This window comes from Rhamphochromis longiceps, linkage group LG2, assembly GCF_057381845.1.
Source record: "Rhamphochromis longiceps isolate RC_006_pf linkage group LG2, R_longiceps_female_GT1.1, whole genome shotgun sequence".
In the NCBI taxonomy this organism is placed as follows: Eukaryota; Metazoa; Chordata; class Actinopteri; order Cichliformes; family Cichlidae; genus Rhamphochromis; species Rhamphochromis longiceps.
In genome coordinates this window covers 32,399,930-32,421,262 of record NC_140558.1, presented here as the reverse complement: position 1 = coordinate 32,421,262, position 21,333 = coordinate 32,399,930, and the positions used below count along the sequence as shown (strand labels likewise).

General features: G+C 41.1%; 1 protein-coding gene across 1 annotated transcript; it reads left to right on the top strand.

The window, feature by feature from the left end:
- Positions 1–740: 740 nt before the first annotated feature.
- Positions 741–21,059, top strand: gfpt2 (glutamine-fructose-6-phosphate transaminase 2). Its single transcript, XM_085423759.1, has 19 exons — positions 741–895; positions 1,904–2,011; positions 4,543–4,650; positions 4,852–4,977; positions 8,449–8,507; positions 8,932–9,066; positions 10,082–10,143; positions 11,984–12,063; positions 15,590–15,707; positions 15,812–15,975; positions 16,234–16,329; positions 16,615–16,712; positions 16,882–17,002; positions 17,193–17,350; positions 17,518–17,632; positions 17,755–17,882; positions 19,337–19,504; positions 19,671–19,832; positions 20,774–21,059. Exons 1-19 carry the CDS (start codon positions 889–891, stop codon positions 20,816–20,818), a joined length of 2,058 nt encoding a protein of 685 aa, XP_085279885.1. The 5' UTR covers positions 741–888; the 3' UTR covers positions 20,819–21,059.
- The last annotated feature ends 274 nt before the right edge of the window (positions 21,060–21,333 follow it).

Sequence of the window (21,333 nt, the reverse complement as noted above, 5' to 3'; positions counted from 1 at the left end):
GTGGCTACAATGTAGCTTGCCATCACCAGTGTGTGAATGTGTGTGTGAATGGGTGGATGACTGGATATGTAAAGCGCTTTGGGGTCCTTAAGGACTAGTAAAAGCGCTATATAAATACAGGCCATTTACCATTTATTTACCATTCCTGATAATGTTCTATTTTTGCTTCTTTTAAGTAGACACCCTTACACAATGGTCCTTGATGCAAGTTTTTCAAACACCTCGTTATCACGAACTGTGCCGATTGATTCCTGAGTTTCTGCTAATTCGGGGATAAGTACAGAAAACTAGACGTCATTTTAGAGTAATGCGTGGTTATAAACGGATCCCTGTTTAAAATGTTGAGTCTGGATTTAAATCGATTCGTTTTTCCATTTAAATAGATTAACAAATAGATTTTTTTAAAGCCTGCATGCTTCAGTGATGGCGAAGGCCTGATTCTTCATTCAGAACCAGAAGTGCCGTGAAAACTGTTGAAGCTGAATTAGAGAAGGCAGGGCCCCACCTTACCCAAATGCATAACTAAAGAGAAAAGCCATTATTATTATTATTCACACTGTGGTCAAAGTCTACAAACTCCTGAGTCCGGCTGACGCTGGCAGGTGGGTTGGGATAAAACCAAGTTCATCCATCTTTCGACTGATGAAGTAGTGAACACCTGCGTCCGACACCAGGACGGGGTTAACAGAGCAGGCAACGGGGGAGGTGTTAGAGGAGGTGCGGCAGCCGCCTCTCCAGGATTCAGTAGTTAAATAGAGAGGGGGAGTGAACTGGAGAGCGCAGTCCATCTGGATTTAATGTAGAAGCGGTAGAAGCATCACTTCGATCGGGAAATTACAAACGTTCTCTTTCATTTTTCAGCGGAGCCGTGAGGACGAAACTTGAACCATGTGCGGTAAGACTTATCTTCGTAAATTTGCCTTTTTTTTTAGAAAGATGTTGGAAAGGTTGCGGCAATTACGCACGGGAGTCGCTTTGATGGACAGTGGCCAGTGAAACTACCGATGATTTAAATGCAAGTTACAAAGCAAGATACTGGCGGACGTGTCATTTTGTCAAGGTTTTATGTAGTCACTTTGAACTGTGTGTAGTTTGAGCTCTGTTTTCGACTCTGTGTGGATTCCTGAAAAGTTTCAGACTCAGCTGCTACGTGTCAGTGTTTTTACTCACGGGTGTGAGGGACAGGTCAGAGCAGTTAGACCAGTCATCCAACTGTCAAAAGATCGGTCTGTTTCATTCACAGCGACCCGCTTTTGTCCCGGGAAGGTTGAGGTGTAATACTTTTTTTTTTATTATTTTATTGCTCTTAAAGAATAGCGTTTACAGTCTGAAGTAAATGTTTAACAGTTCTCCGGCCTCACCCCGAGCCTGCAAGGAAGAGGCCGATATTGCAGGAGTTTTACTTTACCCTCTCTACCTGGCTGCTACAACACTGCGTGCAATGTTTGTCCGTCAATGGCCAGCTGTGTGCCTGCGGGAGTAGAGCTGCCCGGAACATTCCTGCAAAGACACACACGCAGTCGTGTTTCCACCACTTCAGAGGACATATGCCCTAAACCTTACAACAAGTCCTTATACTACATTTTACTTACAGACTCGTTGTCGCAAAAATAAAGATCCTCTGATGATTATTCTTCCTGTAGTTGCTCATATCAAGTAGAGCAGCTTAAGTTTGATGAAGGTCATAGTGAATCTTTATTGCAGCTTTATCTTCTTTATTAATGACCTATTAATGAAACTCACCAAGTAATGTTTTCTATCCACTGTGTGTTTCTTGATGCTGTTTGCAAGAAGTATTCCTAATAAATTGTCTAAACTAAATGAACTTTGACAGCAGTTTCAACTCTGACTGCAGCATTGAGCCTCTCAGAAGATTCCGGTTCTGTTTCTGTTTCTCTAAAAGGGATCTTTGCCTACCTGAATTACCAAGTGCCTCGCACCAGAAAGGAGATATTTGAGACGCTGGTGAAGGGACTGCAGAGACTGGAGTACAGAGGGTACGATTCAGCAGGTGAGACACTCAACTTCACAGTTAGCACACACTCCCACACCCACACACGTATACACACGCACCACAGATGCTTTTAGTTCCCCTGTATGAAATCAAGGAAACATTTCACAGAATTCAATTCATAAACACTAACTAAATATATCAGGATTTGCTCTTGAACCCTTGTTTATAATATTTGCAGGCACGCAGTGAATACTGTGATCTCTATAAAGGCACAGTCTTATCCACTGAACCGCTTCCAGCACATGTAGGCTAACTTAGAAATGAAATACTCTCAAGTATAGAAGAACCAGTGTAGCATTCGATACCTGTAACTCTTAGCAAAGTGATATAAGTTACGTGTCAGCACAGCTTTCCTTCTAAAAGCATATTTGACCTACATACATTTCTAGCTGGTAGTGGTGTCATTCATTTTGCTATCATTCCTATACCAGGTAAATACAGCGCCAGTATGGCGGATACCAGTACCCATCCTCTCAACCTCTAAAGGCAGCTGTAGGAGAAAGCAGTGCATCGTGGTTTAAAAGATAGATCATCATCAATTTGCAAATTCTGAACACATTTTAATAACCACTGTGGTTTTAACATTCCACAATAATGAGTCAACACAACAGAAACACATCTCGGAACACTCTGGGTCAACTTCTGTTTTAAAAAATAAGCTCACTGGACCACATTCTGAATTTAGAAGATAGAAACAAAGTATGGACCCTCCAACACTAATATCCTTCCGATATTGCCTTTATAGCCCCAGAGGAAACCTATTTAGACAATAACAACTTAAGCCTCAGGTTCCACATAATAGTATCTGACACGACTTCACCTACTTACAGGCTGCACAAAGATGAGGAAAAGTGGTATTTGTGCAGTTTACCACTGGATTCTTTTAAACTGTCTTAAAGCACTTTGAGTGCTCTGGGAGAGCAGAAAGCACTATAAAAGAATCAGTCCATTTAGCATTTACCAAGATCAAACTGGCCTCTGAGACACAGCCTTTATCTACTAAGTAAGCCTCATACTTAGCAGAAAGATCCTCTTCCTCATCTTCCAGCCTACTTGCTTGTGCTTTACTTGAAGGTCCTATTAGTTGTTTTGAAGACTGATATGACTGCAGATTTTTTTAGACTCTTTGAATGACACTGCAAGTTTAATCACTTACGTAAGGTCCTAGAAAACAACATTCGCCTTCATATGAGGAGTCTTGGTATAATTTCTGATTCAACTATGAAATTCGAGAGATGGGACAACTGTGTGATTGTTTCGTTTTAAAGCTGAGGAATATTATCATATTGCATTGTGTCCTCTTTCTCAAGGATATGAACATTGTTAGTACTGCACTAATCTCCTACAGACTTTATTATTACAGCTCACCGCCCCCAACTTATTGCCCAGTAAACACTTAGAGCTGCTTGTGGACGGGTGAGCTCCGAGTATGTGGACTAGCTCTCCTATCGCAATCAAATGTTCTTCTATAAGCACACAGATGCATATTATATTTTACTTAATAACATCATGAAATGTTTTCATTTACATAAGCATGAAGCCTTTAAGTACAAAAAGCATTGCGCCTGCAGTGACAGTGATGAAGATTAACTTCTCCTGACTTCTAAAAACCAAAATGAAAGTATCACCATTTACTCAGGCACTGCTTAAATAAAATCTTTTGCCTTTTAATCGTTCAAATTTATTTCAACCTTCCAAATTCCTAAGAAAGATTTTCCAAGTTTGGCATCGGGAACGATCCACTCTTTCCGATGTCTCGATACATGCTCAATCACCCAGAGAAAGAAATCCCAGAAAGTCGATTCTGTTCATCTGAAAATGCTACATCCAGATGAACAGAATCGACTTTCTGGGACTCTTTACAGTGATTTCCATCAAAACCATTTCCCCCTCACCTGGCATATCATAGCAGCCCTCACAGGAATACCACCAGTTTCCAAAGGTGTGTTTTTCTTTCTGCCTTCCTGCCCCAACACTTTTCTACAGTTTGATTGAGCTCCTCCTCCACTTCCTGCTACACATCAAACCACTAAGTCAACAGGAAATTTCGTCATTAAATTTTATTGTCGTCTGTAAGCATGATCCGAAGCCGCAGTACCTTCATTAAAGAGAAACATGTCATGTTTGGGATAGTTGGGCTGGAAAACAATATGATCTTTTGACAGTGACATCTAACTCAGAGCCTTTCTATAGTATCCCATACAAAAAGCACACCCATACAAACACATGCTCGTATTTGTTCATCCTGTTAGAGCAGGATGAAGCAACAGAATCAGAAGGTCATTGTAAAACAAACACGCACATGCAAAATCAGAAATAGTACCTCCTATAATAACGTATTGTATCTCAAGTTGCTTTGATTGTCCTAACTTATCTTGCTGCAACTCATGTTCAAAATCTTTCATGTCTTTTTGTGGTGAGCATTATTGTTATAGTGAGCACAGCATTTTGACACTTTACTGTTTGCTGCCTTTTTGTTTGAAAAAATGAGTAAACACCTCACCTCCACCCTCTCTCCCTGTTACCAGGTATTGCTGTGGATGGCCCTAGCAAGACAACAAGTGACCGAAACAATAACAGCATCTGTTTAATCAAGAAGACAGGGAAGGTCAAGGCTCTGGACGAGGAGCTTTACAGTAGGTTTCTCGGGGGGGGGGGGGGTTCTGTGTCTGTTCACTTGGTTCTGATTAGCTCAAAAACCTTCTCATCGTCCTCTTTAAAAGTACAAAACAATTGAAGGAATTCTGAAAAAAACTTTAGCATTTGTCAAGCTTAAAAATCATCTGAATTCTTGTCATGTCAGTAACAGGGCTGGTTTTGTGTTTTTGCTTGTCCAGAGAAGGACTCGCTGAACCTTGATGAAGAACTGTGCACACACTTTGGCATCGCTCACACCCGATGGGCCACCCACGGAGAGCCGAGCGCTCTCAACAGCCATCCTCATCGCTCTGATAAGGATAATGGTAAGATGTACTCACAAAGTATATATTTATGGGATCCTCATAGACAGCAAGTCACTGAAAAACAAATCCATAATAACTGCATGTTAATAATTAGCATCTTGCTCCTCTTTGGGGCTGGTTTTTACTTTTACATGATCTTTTTAGATCAAATCAGCTAAATAGAATAAAGAGCAAGAAAGTCTACACAGGTGTACGAATAATTAATGTTGCAGAGCAAGGATATCAAGACATAAGGAAGATATAGACGGGCAGCACGGTGGCACGGTGGTTAGCACTGTTGCCGCACAGCAAGAAGGTCCTGAGTTCAATTCCAACATCAGGCCGGGGTCTTTCTGTGTGGAGTTTGCATGTTCTCCCCGTGTCTGCGTGGGTTCCCTCCGGGTACTCCGGCTTCCTCCCACCGTCCAAAGACATGCAGCTTGTGGGGATAGGTTAATTGGATAACCCAAATTGTCACTAGGTGTGAATGTGCAAATGAATGTGAGTGCGAATGGTTGTTTGTCCCTGTGTGTTAGCCTTGCGACAGACTGGCGACCTGTCCAGGGTGTACCCCGCCTCTCGCCCTATGACAGCTGGGATAGGCTCCAGCGCCCCCCGCGACCCTGAAAAGGATAAGCGGAAGTGAATGGATGGATGGATGGAAGATATAGACTCCAATCCGGACTGCTGGAAGGCTTTGGAAAAATGTGAAAGAGTAAACTTTTAACTGTATTTTCATAACTTTTGCATTTTTTCCTACCAATAAAGAGCTCCCTAATGCCATTCACACAACACAAAATAATAAAGTTCCTGTTTTTCACTACCTACTATGGAAAAAATAATCCGGTGATTTAACTAAAACTGCGTTTTACAAATACAGGCCAGCCTGGGCAATGATCTACCACATCTTTTTTGCTAATTTTACATCTCTATAATTTAAAAAATGAGATTACTGTCTTTTTTATATTAAAACTTGTCGGGGATTAAATGTTTCATTAACCTCCTAGGACCTGGCGTCCACATATGTGAACATCACATTTTGGGATGTCTAGACCAAAATACCTAATTTTTCTCTACAAGGGGCTGATATCCACTTATGAGGACATTATACTGACACTTTTCTATCAACATTTTAAACGAATGTCCTCATATGTTGATCTAATTTTTCTCAGAAACCAAAATTAGGTGCATGCCATGAAAGAGCTCGGATCTCAGGAGGTTAAATATCTTTGACTCTGTCGGCCTGCATTAAAGCAAAGTGAGCTGTACATATGTGAAATGAGTTTGGCATCTCTGTTGTAGAGGGTTGACGAGAGACTTTCACATGGAAGAAGTTGGGTTCACGTCCAGGGTGACGTCAGAACTCTGCGCTGGCTCACTTTTTTCTCCTTTCCATGTGAAGCACATGCAAATGCCCTCTTTGCTTATTTGGTCAGAGTTGCTTAGAACGATGAGTTGAGGACTATCTGTTTTCAAATTCCCTCAGAATTCTTCCAACTACTGCTTTAACATCCATGCCCAACAAATGAAATAAATGGTTTAAAATGAAACACATATTACATTTTGATCCCCTGAAAAAAATGTTGACTCGACTCCATAGTTTTCCCTTGCTTTAAATCATTTCACTCTAAGCTTAATACTAAAGCATTAAAAAGAAATCATTAAATTACCATGCTGCCTACCTTTTTAGTAGAGATGGCACGATACCACTTTTTTATGTCCGATACTGATACCGATATCATAAATTTGGATATCTGCCGATACCGATATGAATCCGATATAATGTTTTTTAATCAACAAAACTGTTTTTTAAAATATCTTGCTGCATTTTGCAAGTCTGCAAGTTCATACTCAAGTTTAAAACAACAACTACACTAAAGCTATTCTGTTATAACTGTATACAAAAAAAATATTTCATAGTTCAGCAATACTGATCAATCTAATAAACTTAAACCTACACCATCCTCCCTATTCTGGTATTTTAAAGAGTACTTAGCGTAAATATTAAGCAACCTAACTAATAGGGTTCCAACTCCCAGCAACAACAAAAATAAATAAATAAAAAAATAGGGAACCACCCCTCACGCTCCACCTTATGATGCTTAATCGACGTAATCAACCTTAATTTGATGAAGTGTGAAAAAAATGCACAGAAATCAATTATTTTTCAAGAAATATTAAATAGATTCAACATCTTTCTTCAACAAAATTGCAGACTGCACAGATGGTACCTTCCCAAAGTAAAAAGTACTATAGCTTACTAGGGTATATATATTAGACTTAATAGTCACTATATACAGTAATTGACTTCTATTCATTTTACATCAAATTAAAACTTTGGGTGTCAGATAATTATTTATTAAAAGCTCGACATTTTAAATGAGAATAAGAAAGAAAAGTATGTCTTTGTGCCCCCTTTTCCCTGTTCATGCCCTATCGGCCCCCCTGGCTAAACTTTGCTAGATCCGCCCCTGCACAGTTACCAGCGTCAGCTACGTAGAAAAAGATCCTGGTGTAGAAAGTAATATTAAATACATTCAAACAACAGCTGATCAAGCTTAAACGTGCTGCTGTTGTTCAGCCACTGGTTTCCTCTTTCTGGTGCAAAGTGGGCCAAAAGCAAACCAGAGACACGGACTCGCGACAGAAAAGCCGATCAGCTGATCGTTAAGCAGTTTCACGATTGAAGTAGCAGCCGGAGAGCGAGAGGCAGTCGCTTGTTAAGATTAACGCAGGAATGCTTTACAAACATTCAGAGATGGACTTACACACTTGCTTTACTTCTCTCGGGATAACTTTGTCGGAGATGAAATGCCGGGTTGCTAGCGAAGCTCCACATGCTATCCAGACCACCGACAGGTCCCGCATGCCACAGCCGCTCTATCACGTGACCACACTGCTCCGACGTGCTAACGTTCTGAGGTGAGTTACGGCGTGTTGCAAGTTTTGTGAGGTGCTTTCGTGATATTTAATGGATCGGATTACATTTTTTATTTTTCTCCGATATCCGATCCAGTAATTTAGGTCAGTATCGGACCGATACCGATACGTAATATCGGATCGGTCCATCTCTACTTTTTAGTGCACAGGCACGCCTTCTATTCATGAACTGAAACCAAAACGTTTGTCCTAAGTGTGCCACGTTTACAGGTGTGTCAGTTATGTACCTTGGCTTTAGAACATGCTCATCATAATTTTCTGTCACACTAATTCTGCAGAATTAGTGTGACAGAAAATTACAAAACTGACTCAAAATTAGTTTGCAAAAAAATATAGCAGTCTTATTATGTTGTTATCATTATGATAATATATGTTTTTGCACTTGTTCGTACTCTTTTAAATTGTCCACCTTGTATTGATAGTAGTGTTGAGTATCTGTTAAATCCAGTGCTTTGTGTTAAACTTGCCTAAGCGCATACTTAACATTGTTGTCCTAAAGGTGCAGCGGGTACATAGCTTCTATAATCTTTTCACTCTTGTTGTCTTTCTCAGAGTTTGTCGTCATCCATAACGGCATCATTACCAACTACAAAGAGCTGAAGAAGTACCTGGTACGTAATCATCTCATTAGAAAATAATCCTCTTGACGTAAACGCACTTCCTATGCTAAAGGCCTTATTGTCATTGCCATTTGTTCCATTGATTATAACACTGTTATTGTGGATGTAGATGGGTTTGGTAGTCAATTTGTCACATCACTTAAGCAAATAAAAGAAAATATATATATGTATGTATTAAGATACTAGATGTTACAAATCTGATTGGATTTTTCTTCTAATTTTCGTCTACATAAAGAAAATATGGACTTCAGTCTTAAGTCAAAACTTTAATCTGTTCCACATTAATTCTTTTGAGGTTTCTGAGCTACTGAGCATGCGTGTGTTGCTGGAAGATTCATTAAATGCTTTTAATACAGAAACAGTTCAACAGTGTGGATTAAATTAATATTAACTTCTTTTTTTTTGCCTTCCTCAGATCAACAAAGGTTACGAGTTTGAGTCAGAGACAGACACAGAGGTGATCCCGAAGCTGATCAAATATGTTTATGACAACAGAGAGAATGACAGCATCACTTTCTCCAAGCTAGTAGAGAGGGTGATTAAACAGCTGGTGAGTTGCTCTCATAGCAGCAATGCACAATGGCCTACTTCATGGCTTCACAGATGCACTCTTTTGCTTTCTTCTCCAGTTTTTGCTTCAGTTTAAGCAGTGGAAAAGTTTTACAGCGAGTTTGCTGGTAACCATGAAGGCTAAAAGACTGTCACTGAATGTCATAAAGTGTATCCGTGACAGTCATACACTCATGTACTTATTTTACTTGTTGTGAAACTGCTTAGATTTCCTGTCCATTAAAAAACACGCTCCATTACAAACACACATGCTATGGCAACCGCCTGGACAGCATCATCAGTGACATCATTAGTCACAGAAAAAAGGGAAAAAATAAAATGAAATAAAAAACGTCAGTTTTTAATCATGTGAGTAACGCTTTAATGTCACAGTCGCAGAGTAGAAGAACAGAGGAAGTATAGGCGGCCATTCTGAGTAATGGGAACCAGACGGTTGAGATGCCCACTAAAAAAATCCCGGATCATGACACCATCCCTTCGCCCTCTACTGAATGCTTGCTTACCCACTATCCACCCACCCATCCTTCAACCCCCACCCCATATTTCACCACCACAGCCACACACTCAGCCAGTTTGGCTTCAATAACCACCACAGGCAGACTTGAAGTCAGTCCTTTCGAAACACAGCTGATCTTGTACAATAGGGGTCTCTTTTCTTTTAACCCCCCCAGTTTCCACACGCACACCCACCACCTTGCACCTTAACATCCCCCCTCCAACACATACAAACGCACATGCGCACACACATGTTTAAAACCCGTAGGGCCAGGAGAAACATTTGTTTGTGCTCTGTGTCTCTCAAAGGTCCCACACTTTCCTGGAATGGTTAATTGACTTTACGTTAACTTTTTGAGATGTTTCTTTTTATTTTATTTTGATATTATTATTATTATCCTTCTTCCTCACCCTTCGTTTCTTCATCATTTATTGGACTGAATTATTTCATCAAGCTTAACTGAATTCTTTTTTCCCATTGCTTTTGTCCTGTGTTATAGGAGGGGGCCTTTGCTCTCGTGTTTAAAAGCCGTCATTTCCCCGGAGAGGCCGTGGCAACCAGGTTAGTATGCACGCTCTGACGCACACTCAGTCACACACTGTCTTTCACACATACCGCCCAGGAATATGAACCAGACTCACTGGGAGTGACTCATTCCTGTTGTTACCACAATAAAGCAATACAATATGATTTTAGGAGGCTCCTTAGATTTATGTGTTGTGGCTTATCTGAGCTTACATTTACTATGACAGGACTCTGGAACTTCCTTTGTTTATAATAGTGGATATATGCGCTGAGGAAATTCTTGTTCGGCTATGTGTGAGTACAACCTGCATCTTAGGACCAGAGACTGAATTGAGAGCCTCCCCTCCCTTCTGGGCCCCTGGCCCTGGGCCACCTTCTCTGTAATTTATTAACAATGAGGGGTTCGCGTTTCAGCTCCAGGAAATTTGGCTGGGTCGCATGAAACTCCAGGTTAATTGTTTCTCATCAGTTTATTCATACCTTTCCTGGTTCAGTGACCCTGCCAGAGATCAGGGAAAAGGCAGCGCACTGGAGTAAGTTAAGAAGGAAGAGAGAAATGAGGAGGGCGGCAAAATGAGAGGTGGGCGTAAAATCTCACCGTGTTTTTAAGATGAATTTAAGATGAATCTCTGCTGTCTCAGCTGTCGCCTGCGTTCTAAAAGCCGATATCAGTATAACGCATGTCATTGGCCGTACTCGATGTATTTTTGTGGTTTACATGTTTAACAATCAGCATTGTCTGCCAAGACAGAGGGAAAAGGGGAATGTTTTCAATTATCTAGTGATGCTAGACACCACCCACCCTTTGCCATCATGGATGACCTTCACAGCGAAACTTTTACTCTCACAACCTCGGCTTTGCTTTCTGGGACTTTGTTCTGCCATTTCCACTCGTGTCTTTTATTTAATACAAGTCCCTGTCATACCCTGTTGAAGGTGTAGCATTGCGCCATTTTTCTGCCTCACCGGTCTCTGTAACAGGCACTTTATTGTTGTGCCTTTCAGCCTGGAGAGGAAGTTGTAACACTCTGAATCTAACCAAATCCGAAAGTAGATCCAGCACCATTCCATGCAGATGCTGTTGTGTTAGACGTCACACCCCTCTGATTCTGCTATGCTTGCATGCCATACACACTAGAGTGTGCTTGGTGTGGTTTAGTGTAAACAAGCCAAAGTGGTCCTTTAAACATCGTTATCATGATAAGGCTCTCCGTTGATTTCACTTCTTCCCATCTCTCCCTTCTTTGGCGAAACTACAATATTGTACTGGATGGCCACCACATGTTTCTGTTTGCAATCCTCCATTTTCAAGCCCCACGCCTCTTAAAACAACCATCGTGCTTACGTCAGCAAAGCCGCAGAGACATGCGAAGCAGAGAGAAAAGATGCAGACAAGAGAAGGAGGAGAAGTAAGGAGAGGCCTTTAGAATACGGCTTCTTAACTCACAATGAAGTGGTTTTGTGTTGACACACTGTTTGCACTGCGATCACTAAAGTGCGTGTAAAGGTGTCTCCTGTTTTAAGCTTGGCATCCTCACACCTTCCTCCCCCACCTGTGATACATGTTTACACTTTCTCTGCCTCCTGAGCCAATAAGAGACGTCCACATGGCATCAACGGCCAATGCGGACCCAGTGACTTGTTCCAGGAACAGTCAAGCAGTCTTGGAAATATGTACAAAATATGGAGGACTAATGTTGAACACACTGAATGTGCAGTAGTATAAGCAAGAACAAACTAAAAGATTTCTTTAATATTTTGCTTTGTTTAGAAGTATTATAGTAAAGAATGTCAGGACATGTCCTGCAAAGCAGACGATGAATGTGAAACCTAATCTTTCTCCCATCTCTCTCCCCCCCCCCCCTTATCTTGGCAGGAGAGGAAGTCCTATGGTCATCGGTGTGCGAAGTGAGCATGAGCTGCTGACCGAGCACATCCCCGTGCAGTACAACAGTGGTGAGCTCTATTCCTCTTTTAGTGCCATATTCACTTACACTGCACCCTAAACCTGCCCGTCTAGAGCAGGGGTGGGCAATCTCAGTCCACGAGGGCCGGTGTCCCTGCAGGTTTTCGATCTCACCTTCGGTCAACACACCTGAATCACATGATTAGTTTGTTACCAGGCCTCTGGAGAACTTCAGGTCATGTTGAGGAGCTAATTTAGCCCTTTAAATCAGCTGTGTTGGTTCGAGGACACATCTAAAACCTGCAGGGACACCGGCCCTCGTGGACTGAGATTGCCCACCCCTGGCCTAGAGTCTAACTGTAGATATGAAGATTTACTGCACGATGGAAAAGTGGGACATGATGAAATATTTGGAATGTCAAGATAAACGCTCTGTTAAATTATCTAACATGATCTCACTCCTGCTGGTTATCATATGGATATCTGACCCCTATAAGGAAGCAGTTGTAGTTTTATTGTTCAAGGAAGTTTCAACTGACTGGGACAGTCCCCCTGAAGCAATTTGCTTTCTTATAACAGAGCTGTGAAGTTTAAAATATAAATATCCCCCCGCCTTTTTTTTTAAGCAACGCTATTTCATCACTGCTTAAGAAGCATCTTAAGAACTGTGTGGTAAAATTCTTACCAATTTAAAGCTTGAAAATGTTTTTTCTTCATGTTTCTAGTACCAAGTTTAAATGCTCATTTAAGGATGAGGTGAAAACCCAAACCATTAGCAGCATTTTCTTACTTATGTGTGTTTCTCAGTCCCAAGGTTAGTCAGTCCAATTTAATTTAGCTAAACCTGTATAAATATTCTGAGCTCATACGTTTTTAATGCTTTCTGTGACAGTTTGGCACTGTCATTCTGAGCAAACTCATACTGGAGCAAATATTTGTTCGGCCTTGCTCTTAGCCACTAATAAGATGCACTAGTTAGTATTTATAGCAGCAGGATGGTGTATTTGGGACAGAGTCAAATTAAGATACAACGCCTATGTTTATGTTTAAAGAAGGTATAGAGATTGGTTCATGTATAGCCTACAGAAACAACCCCACACTCTCAAAATAATTTTCCCAGCTACTGTCAAAGTAATACCGGCTTTCCACTTTTTACTGTAAAGTAATAATAAAATAAAACATTTCTTACAGTGTAATAGGGAAACTTTGTGTCAAGTTTTAAAGGCAGTGGTGTTTTGGAAATTGAATGACATCTTGAGAAACATTTAGTTTAACAAAATTCGAGACTTCCCCAGTTTGGGTCCAAACTTTTTGAAACCACCCACCCTGGTGCATTCACTGACTCTAGTGGCGTATTCACATGATAGAGTGTCCACTGTTAAAAAACCCCAGTCCAGTGAGAGCAGCGGGAAGGCTGACCACTAGTCCCTATGCTCCATGAGTAAGAATAACACCGATGTTTAATCTGAGCGTGAGTTCTGCCAGGCTGTGGAGTGAAGCTCAGCCGGCCATATCAGGTCAGCTAATCCACATCAGATCAGCTGATGTGGATCTTTCTCATTTGCAATTCTCATACGTGCTGTGCTATTTAATATATTTTGGGGCTATATACAGTTGCAGCCTCTGCAAGCTGCTTTGCAGACGCACCTCCACCCCAACTCCTCAATTTCATGGTATTCTCACTATTTCTGGCTTCATTATTGTGACTGCCTCTGTTCTGTGAGTGGGTCCTGCTGCTGCTGCTGCTGTTCCTGCTCTCCCCACCTCGTGCTTTCCACAGCGGCACACGAAAGAGCAGGGAGATCCTGGATACAGAGCTAAATATAAATGACTGTAGTTTGAATAATAATCCCATTTTGAATAAAGTGATCCTGATAAAGCTTTTGTCAGGCGTTGTCAAACCACAACAGGGATTTGTTAAAAACCACTGCTGATCTCATTTAGACACTCCCAGTCATTGCTGCTGAATGAGAGATGGAGAAGCGTGCTGAACTGGTATTATTTGCCTGGCTATAGCAAACTGCATTTTGGTGTAGCCAGGCATGAGTTTGAATTTAAATTGGCATGATGATTCAGGTGGCTACATTGGTTTATAGTGATTGCTTGGCACAAATTCACACAGCCCTTCACCCACAGAACCTGCAGATAGTGGAGGGAACGAAGAGGAAAATGTAGTGAGGTGTTACAAACTGATCACAGTTTGAATGTCTAAAATCTAAAACTTGAAGTATCTTTTTTAAATGTCCAGATATTGAATCTTACAAAGAAATCCTCAGCTGCTACGATCACACCGCCCTGCTGGTGTTCTTTCTTTCTTTCTGTAGACTGTGTCCGCAGTATCTTATCTATCTGCGGTTGTTAATGAAGGCATCCAAAGTTCAAGGCAGAGGTACTTCCAGGGCAGGCACTGAAAAGCTTAGTGTCGTGTTTTAAATGACCTCAAAAATGGCGTGATAAGTCCTTTTTGGGTCATTTATTTAAATATACCATTACATATAAGATATTTTCTAAATTTAGTGACTCAAATTTAAATCCCCAGATTAGCTAACAGGCAAAGAGTAATTTATTAACCAGACATATTAAGTACAAAATCGGTGTTTCACTTCGTCTGTTGTTCACATTAAATGTATAAAATTTCTCTTTTTTAGTTTCAAGCCTTGTCAGAATTAGAAAACGTCCCAGCCTTAGCAAGCCCCTCTTCATCTTAGAAAAGTAACAGACAGATATGAGTAAAAAAGTCAGGTATACTTGGAAATTAACAAATTATAGGCTGATTTGTTTGTAGAGGCATGAATGCATACTCTGAGTAGATTCAGAGTATGTGTATAATGTGAGGAGGAGGATGGTTTGCCTCTGCAAATAACCCAGTCTTAGGTACACAATAAGACTTCACAGATGGAAACCACTCTTTCACCCTGCATAAACACTTTGTGTGGGGCTTCAGCAACCCTCAGCAAATTTGTGGGGGTTTTGTTTGTCTTTTTGTTTCTCTGCATACTTTTGAATCTTTTGATTTGCGATAAAAAAAAACAGTATCTTTTTGAGCTGCAAAGCCACTCTACTTCTCGACTTTGCAATGTGCAGGTTTCTAATGCTGAGAATGTAATGTTTGCTGAATAAAAGCGACTTTCAGCTGCTCCCTTTTTCACAAGGGGGTCGTCACAGCAGGTAGCTCCACATGTTTGCTTTGGCAGATTTTTTTTTTTTTTTTAACACCAGATGCCCTTCCTGACATAGCCCCAGAGGGATTTATGTCTCCTCCCTGTAATCAAACAGGACAACTTTTGTGTATTAGGCAAACGTGCAAACCACAAATGAATAAACAAAGGAAATACAGTGAAACAAACTCCAAGGATACAGGAATAAAATCCAAGATATTATTAAGTAAGCCATTCTTTGCACAGAAGCAAACAAAATCCAAGATAAGTCTAGTCGTAAGAGGAACTTGCTTGAAACTTAATAAGTAATAACAACAAGGATAAATGGCTGGGTATGTTGACTACAATTAGTAAAAAGACTAAATGGCAAAAACAGCAGCATGTCACTGAACCTTGATTTTTGACTTCTGACCTGCAGCTCAACACAAGGAGGAAGTCCATGAGAAGAACAGTCGCAACCGAGCTGACAGCTCCAGCGCCATCAACTCTGTGGGGGATGGCAGGGCTGTGGAGTTCTATTTTGCTTCTGACGCCAGGTGAGGCCTCTTCTATGTGACTCAAAATGCAAAAACATAATATTACTAATTTATATTACTCATTCATTTCTTTTCCCCAAATGACCTTTTCTGTCTACCCACAGTGCCATCATTGAGCACACCAACAAGGTGTTGTACATGGAGGATGATGACATAGCAGTAGTGACCGGAGGGAAACTCTCCATCCACAGAATGAACCGGCAGGCCGGTGAAGACCCAGTCAGAGCTATCATGACCCTACAGATGGAGCTGAAGCAGATCATGAAAGGTCAGAAACTATTTGAAATTACTTTGTGGCTCTTAGGTAGCTAATTTCAAATTGCAAGTACTGTGCATGCAGTGCAGCAGATTTAAGTCAACAGTTACACATGCTCGCCCTCTGCTGGCTGAATGCGTGCAAACAAAGCCACAAGACAAACTCCGTGCATCCTTATTTTCTGTCTCACTTCTTGTTAGGAAAGCATTCAGCATGTCACGGTGTGTCAGAGAATGTGATGGTAATGTATGCCCCTGTTGTCCTTTGCAGGAAACTTTGATGCCTTCATGCAGAAGGAGATCTTTGAGCAGCCGGAGTCAGTAGTCAACACGATGAGGGGCCGCATTTGTTTTGACACCAAAAAAGGTGACAAGTGAACTGATAGCCAGTCCTATGTTCTAGCATGTCCCACTACCCTCTAATATAACTGGGAATTTAAAAAAAATGACTCTCAGATATAAAAACATGTATGTTATGATCGCTACAGCAAAAAATGTGTTTTTATGAGCCTTATTTACCTCCTAAAATGCACTATTTAATAACTGCAGGCGGTAAACACATGATGACTGGGCACTAAAGTGTATGACAGACATTAGTTGTGATGCAGTGAGTGATCAGTAGGTCTAACTGTTTCACGTTCTGTTCTCTCAGTTGTTCTCGGAGGGTTGAAGGACCACCTGAAAGAAATAAAGCGTTGCAGACGGCTAATCATGATCGGCTGTGGCACGAGTTTCCACGCTGCGGTGGCTGTGAGTACAGCAGTTACATCATTATTTTAGCTTGTATATGCTTGATGATGGCATTTTGCAGTAAAGAAGGCAATCATTAGTAACAGACGAGTTCAAAGAATTAAATTATTGTATGGATAGAGTGTAGCAGTGTTAATTAATCCTCTGTTTTTACTCACTTGCTCTACAGACCAGACAGATCCTCGAGGAGCTGACGGAATTGCCTGTCATGGTGGAGCTGGCCAGCGACTTCCTGGACCGTATCACACCTGTTTTCAGAGATGATGTTTGCTTCTTTATCAGCCAGTCAGGTGATAATGTTGCACAATAGCACTTTTTTATCTTCACTTTCCTGAAAGTGGCTTTAGAAAGAAAAGCTTTATTTACACTGTAATTTCCTGTGTGACACCTATCCACGTTCAGTGCCTTTTTCATTTTTTCCTGAAACAGGAACATTGTTGTGGTTTATGAACATATGTTTTCATTCTCTGTGCTCCTTAGGAGAGACAGCAGACACTTTGATGGCACTGCGCTACTGCAAAGAACGGGGAGCTCTGACAGTTGGTGTAACGAACACTGTTGGCAGCTCTATCTGCAGAGAAACCGACTGTGGAGTCCACATAAATGCTGGGCCCGAGATAGGAGTGGCTAGCACAAAGGTATGGCTGGTTTATGGTCTATACTTGTCTCGACTGGTTTTACCCCCAACCGGTTGTGGCAGATGGCTGCTCCTCCCTGAGTCGATTCTAAATTGGTGGGTTCTTCCTCATTGTTCAGCACAGGGGGGCTTATAAAGTGTTTCTGTGTGTGTGTGTGTCTTACACAGGCTTACACCAGTCAGTTTGTCTCACTCATTATGTTTGGCTTGATGATGAGTGAGGACAGACTCTCCCTACAGAAGAGAAGAGAAGAGATCATCAACAGCCTCAAGATGCTACCTGGTCAGTACCCCAACAAATCTTACAAAAAGGCCTCTGTGGATTCAAAATAAGTATTTAGATGTGGAGATTCAAGCTAAACAACATTAATGCATCGTTCACTCATCGTTCTTTTACTCTCTTAGAACTGATAAAGAAGGTGTTGTCCCTGGATGAGAAGATCAAGGCCATTGCCAATGAACTGTATCAGCAAAGGTCTCTTTTGGTTATGGGTCGAGGTTTCAACTATGCCACCTGCCTTGAGGGGGCACTGGTGAGTTACAAAAAAGCCATAATATCAGTCGTAAAATGAGTACAGTGGAATTAGGAATCAGGACATGTTATATAATCCTTACAGGGAAATTGTTTTGTAACAGTTCCTGAAATAAAAGCTATACTAAATAATGACTAACAAAATTATAAACAATCAAATGGCAACACTAAAAGAAGTTATGTAACTAGATGGCCATAGGAGTGATGTTCAGTGGAGCATTTAGTCATTATTAGTCTCTGGCTGAATGTGCACCTCTGGCTAACCACAACGCTGTGTAGAGGGAAGGGAACATTGTCTATGATGCAGAGGAGTTTTGACAACAGCTTCCTCTCTGCTACTACATGTAGCCGGTCCAATTCCACCCACAAGACTCAGCCGAGTTTGAACAAGTTTACTGAGGTTTTTCGTATCATGCACCGTCAAGCCTTTGCTCTAATTTATCACAACACAGAAAAAACGTCTAATCATCAAAGGCTCAGGAAACGTCATCAACACTGTGACATTTACGATGAAGGAATAGCTTATAAAAGTAGTCAGTAGGTGACTGCGTCCAGGATCTGTTGAAGAAATCATTCAGCACTGGCTCTGTTGATGTCCCCATCTACATTTCGACTTCCGGCCTTGTAAATGGACTGGTTCTTATATAGCGCTTTTCTACTGTGTCTGAGCACTCAAAGCGCTTTATACAACTAATTCATTCACCCAATCACACCCATTCACACAAGCACTTCTTCTAAGGTCTTAAGTGCTAAGTATCCAACATTCATACACATTCACACTCTGATGGATGCATCGGAGAGCAACATGGGGTGAGTATCTTGCCCAAGGATATTTAGCATGCAGACTGGAGCAGCCTGGGATCGAACCACCAGCCTTCTGGTTAGTGGCTGACCTGCTCTGCCATGCACCTGAGCTACAGCCACCCCTTGTAGCCATGGACAATCCACATGCCTTTCTGGCTCTGCAGCGTCTGTGCCATGGTGTTCCCTCGTCTATGATTCACTGAGTGTTTTAGATGTTTTTAATCTCCTTCCTGTCACCTGACATGAACACCCTAACATCTTATTTGCCACTCTCAGATTTCTTTCATTGCCGAGGCGACGTTGCATCTGCATGTCCTTCTGATTTCTGGGATATTTGTTGTTGAGCTGATAGCTGTGTGGGCTTGCTTCAGTATCATCAGCTGGTCCCTGATACAAAGAGTGTAAGCATGTAGCTGATGGGCAACAGTATTGTCCTTGAAAAGAGCACACACGCAGAACAGAAGATGTCTAACTATCATATAATCCAAACAAGTTTAAGGAAAGAATATAATTAAGTTGAAATCGCATGAGAAAAAGCTGCTCACACAGCTTTCATACCATGCAAGGAATGTAGGCTGTGCTGTAATTTGTCTTCATTCTTACTATTAATCTTCATCCTAAGCAAGTTTTACTATTCTTATTCTGATGCAGAAAATTAAGGAGATCACTTACATGCACTCGGAGGGCATCCTAGCTGGGGAGCTGAAGCACGGTCCTCTTGCACTCGTTGACAAACACATGCCAGTCATCATGATCATCATGAGGGACGCCTGCTACACAAAATGCCAGAATGCTCTGCAGCAAGTCACCGCCAGATCAGTAGGTCTTTAACAAAACACATCTTACACATCCACCCAAGGCACACACTCAAAGTACGACAAACAGACACAAATACTAAATTTTGAAAGTCCCAAGTACAACAGAAATGAGTGGACAGACAGACTGATGTTAATATTCTTGCCCTCTCGATGTCTGTCTTCATCAGGGTCGGCCCATCATCATCTGTTGCCAGGATGACACTGAGTTGACTAAGAATGCCTACCAGACCATCGAACTGCCGCAAACTGTGGACTGCCTGCAGGGTATCCTCAGCGTCATCCCTTTGCAGCTTATGTCATTTCACTTGGCTGTCCTCCGAGGATATGATGTAAGTATTCAATGCAACCGTTGGTTTGATTATTGACAAGAGTCCTGGGAATAAAGAAATCATCATGACCAAATCCTCATATTTATATATATAATAGATATCCATAAAGACTAATAATGGGCATCGTTTTAGCAAAACACAAGCACATGCACAGTCACTGCGATGTCTGTAATACCTCAGTAATCACATATTGATGTTAATATGAGATTTATAGCAATATTGATTTTGTTCAAATTCACCCAATGCTAAGAGCAGCTAATTATGAATGTAATGTGTGCTTCTGTTGTTTGGTTTTCAAATGCTTGCAGTGGAATCTATTTGCATGTGGATTTGATGTTGTCACACATTCATTTCAATTCCACACTAACACACTAAGATACTTCATCTAGTTGTCTGATTTAAAACTGATTTAAACTGATTACAAAACTTAAATCTAATGGTACAGTCATGGCACTCGAACATGTGCAGAATTTGGCCTTGAAAAAGATTTCCTTGAAAAAGACAGTAATGGCAGCCAGCATGTGTTCTTCTAAGCTTGTACATACGCTTTAGGGATAGTGGTGCCCATGAATACCAATGCTTTGTCCATGTCTCTGGTTCTGCTTGTGTCTATTCATCTTTTCTTTCCTTGTGAATGCTTTACTTTACTAAGAAGGCAGCTCATGTTCCCTACTCACCACAGTGCAAACAGACTTTATCTGTCAGAATTGTGAACTCTTTATTTACAGTCCATGATCACAACAATGTACAATGTATAACATTTATAGCCAAATCCTTATTATGGCACATCTTTACCAGGATGCAATTGTTTTACCATGTACACTAATATAATGAGTTGGGAAATGTGTTATCAAAAAAAAAGTTATACAGTGCTGCTAAATTGATCATGGAGAATTTGTTATAACAAACTTTCTTTTCTTTTGTTTTGTTTTTTTTAAAAGGTTGACTTTCCCAGAAACCTGGCCAAGTCTGTGACAGTGGAATAATTACAGTTCACAAAGCCCTGGAGAGGAGAGACAGCTCTTTAGGAGATTAACAGTGCAATAGTGCAATCAAACATTAAGTGTGTGCGTGTGTGTGTGTGTGTGTGTGTGTGTGTGTGTGTGTGTGTGTGTGTGTGTGTGTGTGTGTGTGTGTGTGTGTGTTGAATTGGGGGGAGGAGAGAGGGGTATTGTCTATTGTACAATGAACTTGTAAAAGAAAAAAAAGCCAAATGTGAAATCAGACCAATACACTGCTGAAGAATGGCCGTGGTATCACTTGATGAGGCCTTGCAGAACAATCTATGAAAACGACATTCACACAGCTGCTGTGCCTTTTTCTAGTCACGAGATGAGCCAAAACCGTGTAAGAAGTTTAGCATTGAAATGGTATACTGAAGTGTTTACAGTTGTGCAATACGGGGACCAAATGTGCATTATGAATGTACACAATCATGAGGTGATTGATTCAGAATTTCTATTTTATGAGTTTCGTATGTCCACCGGGGGCTGCATACCTC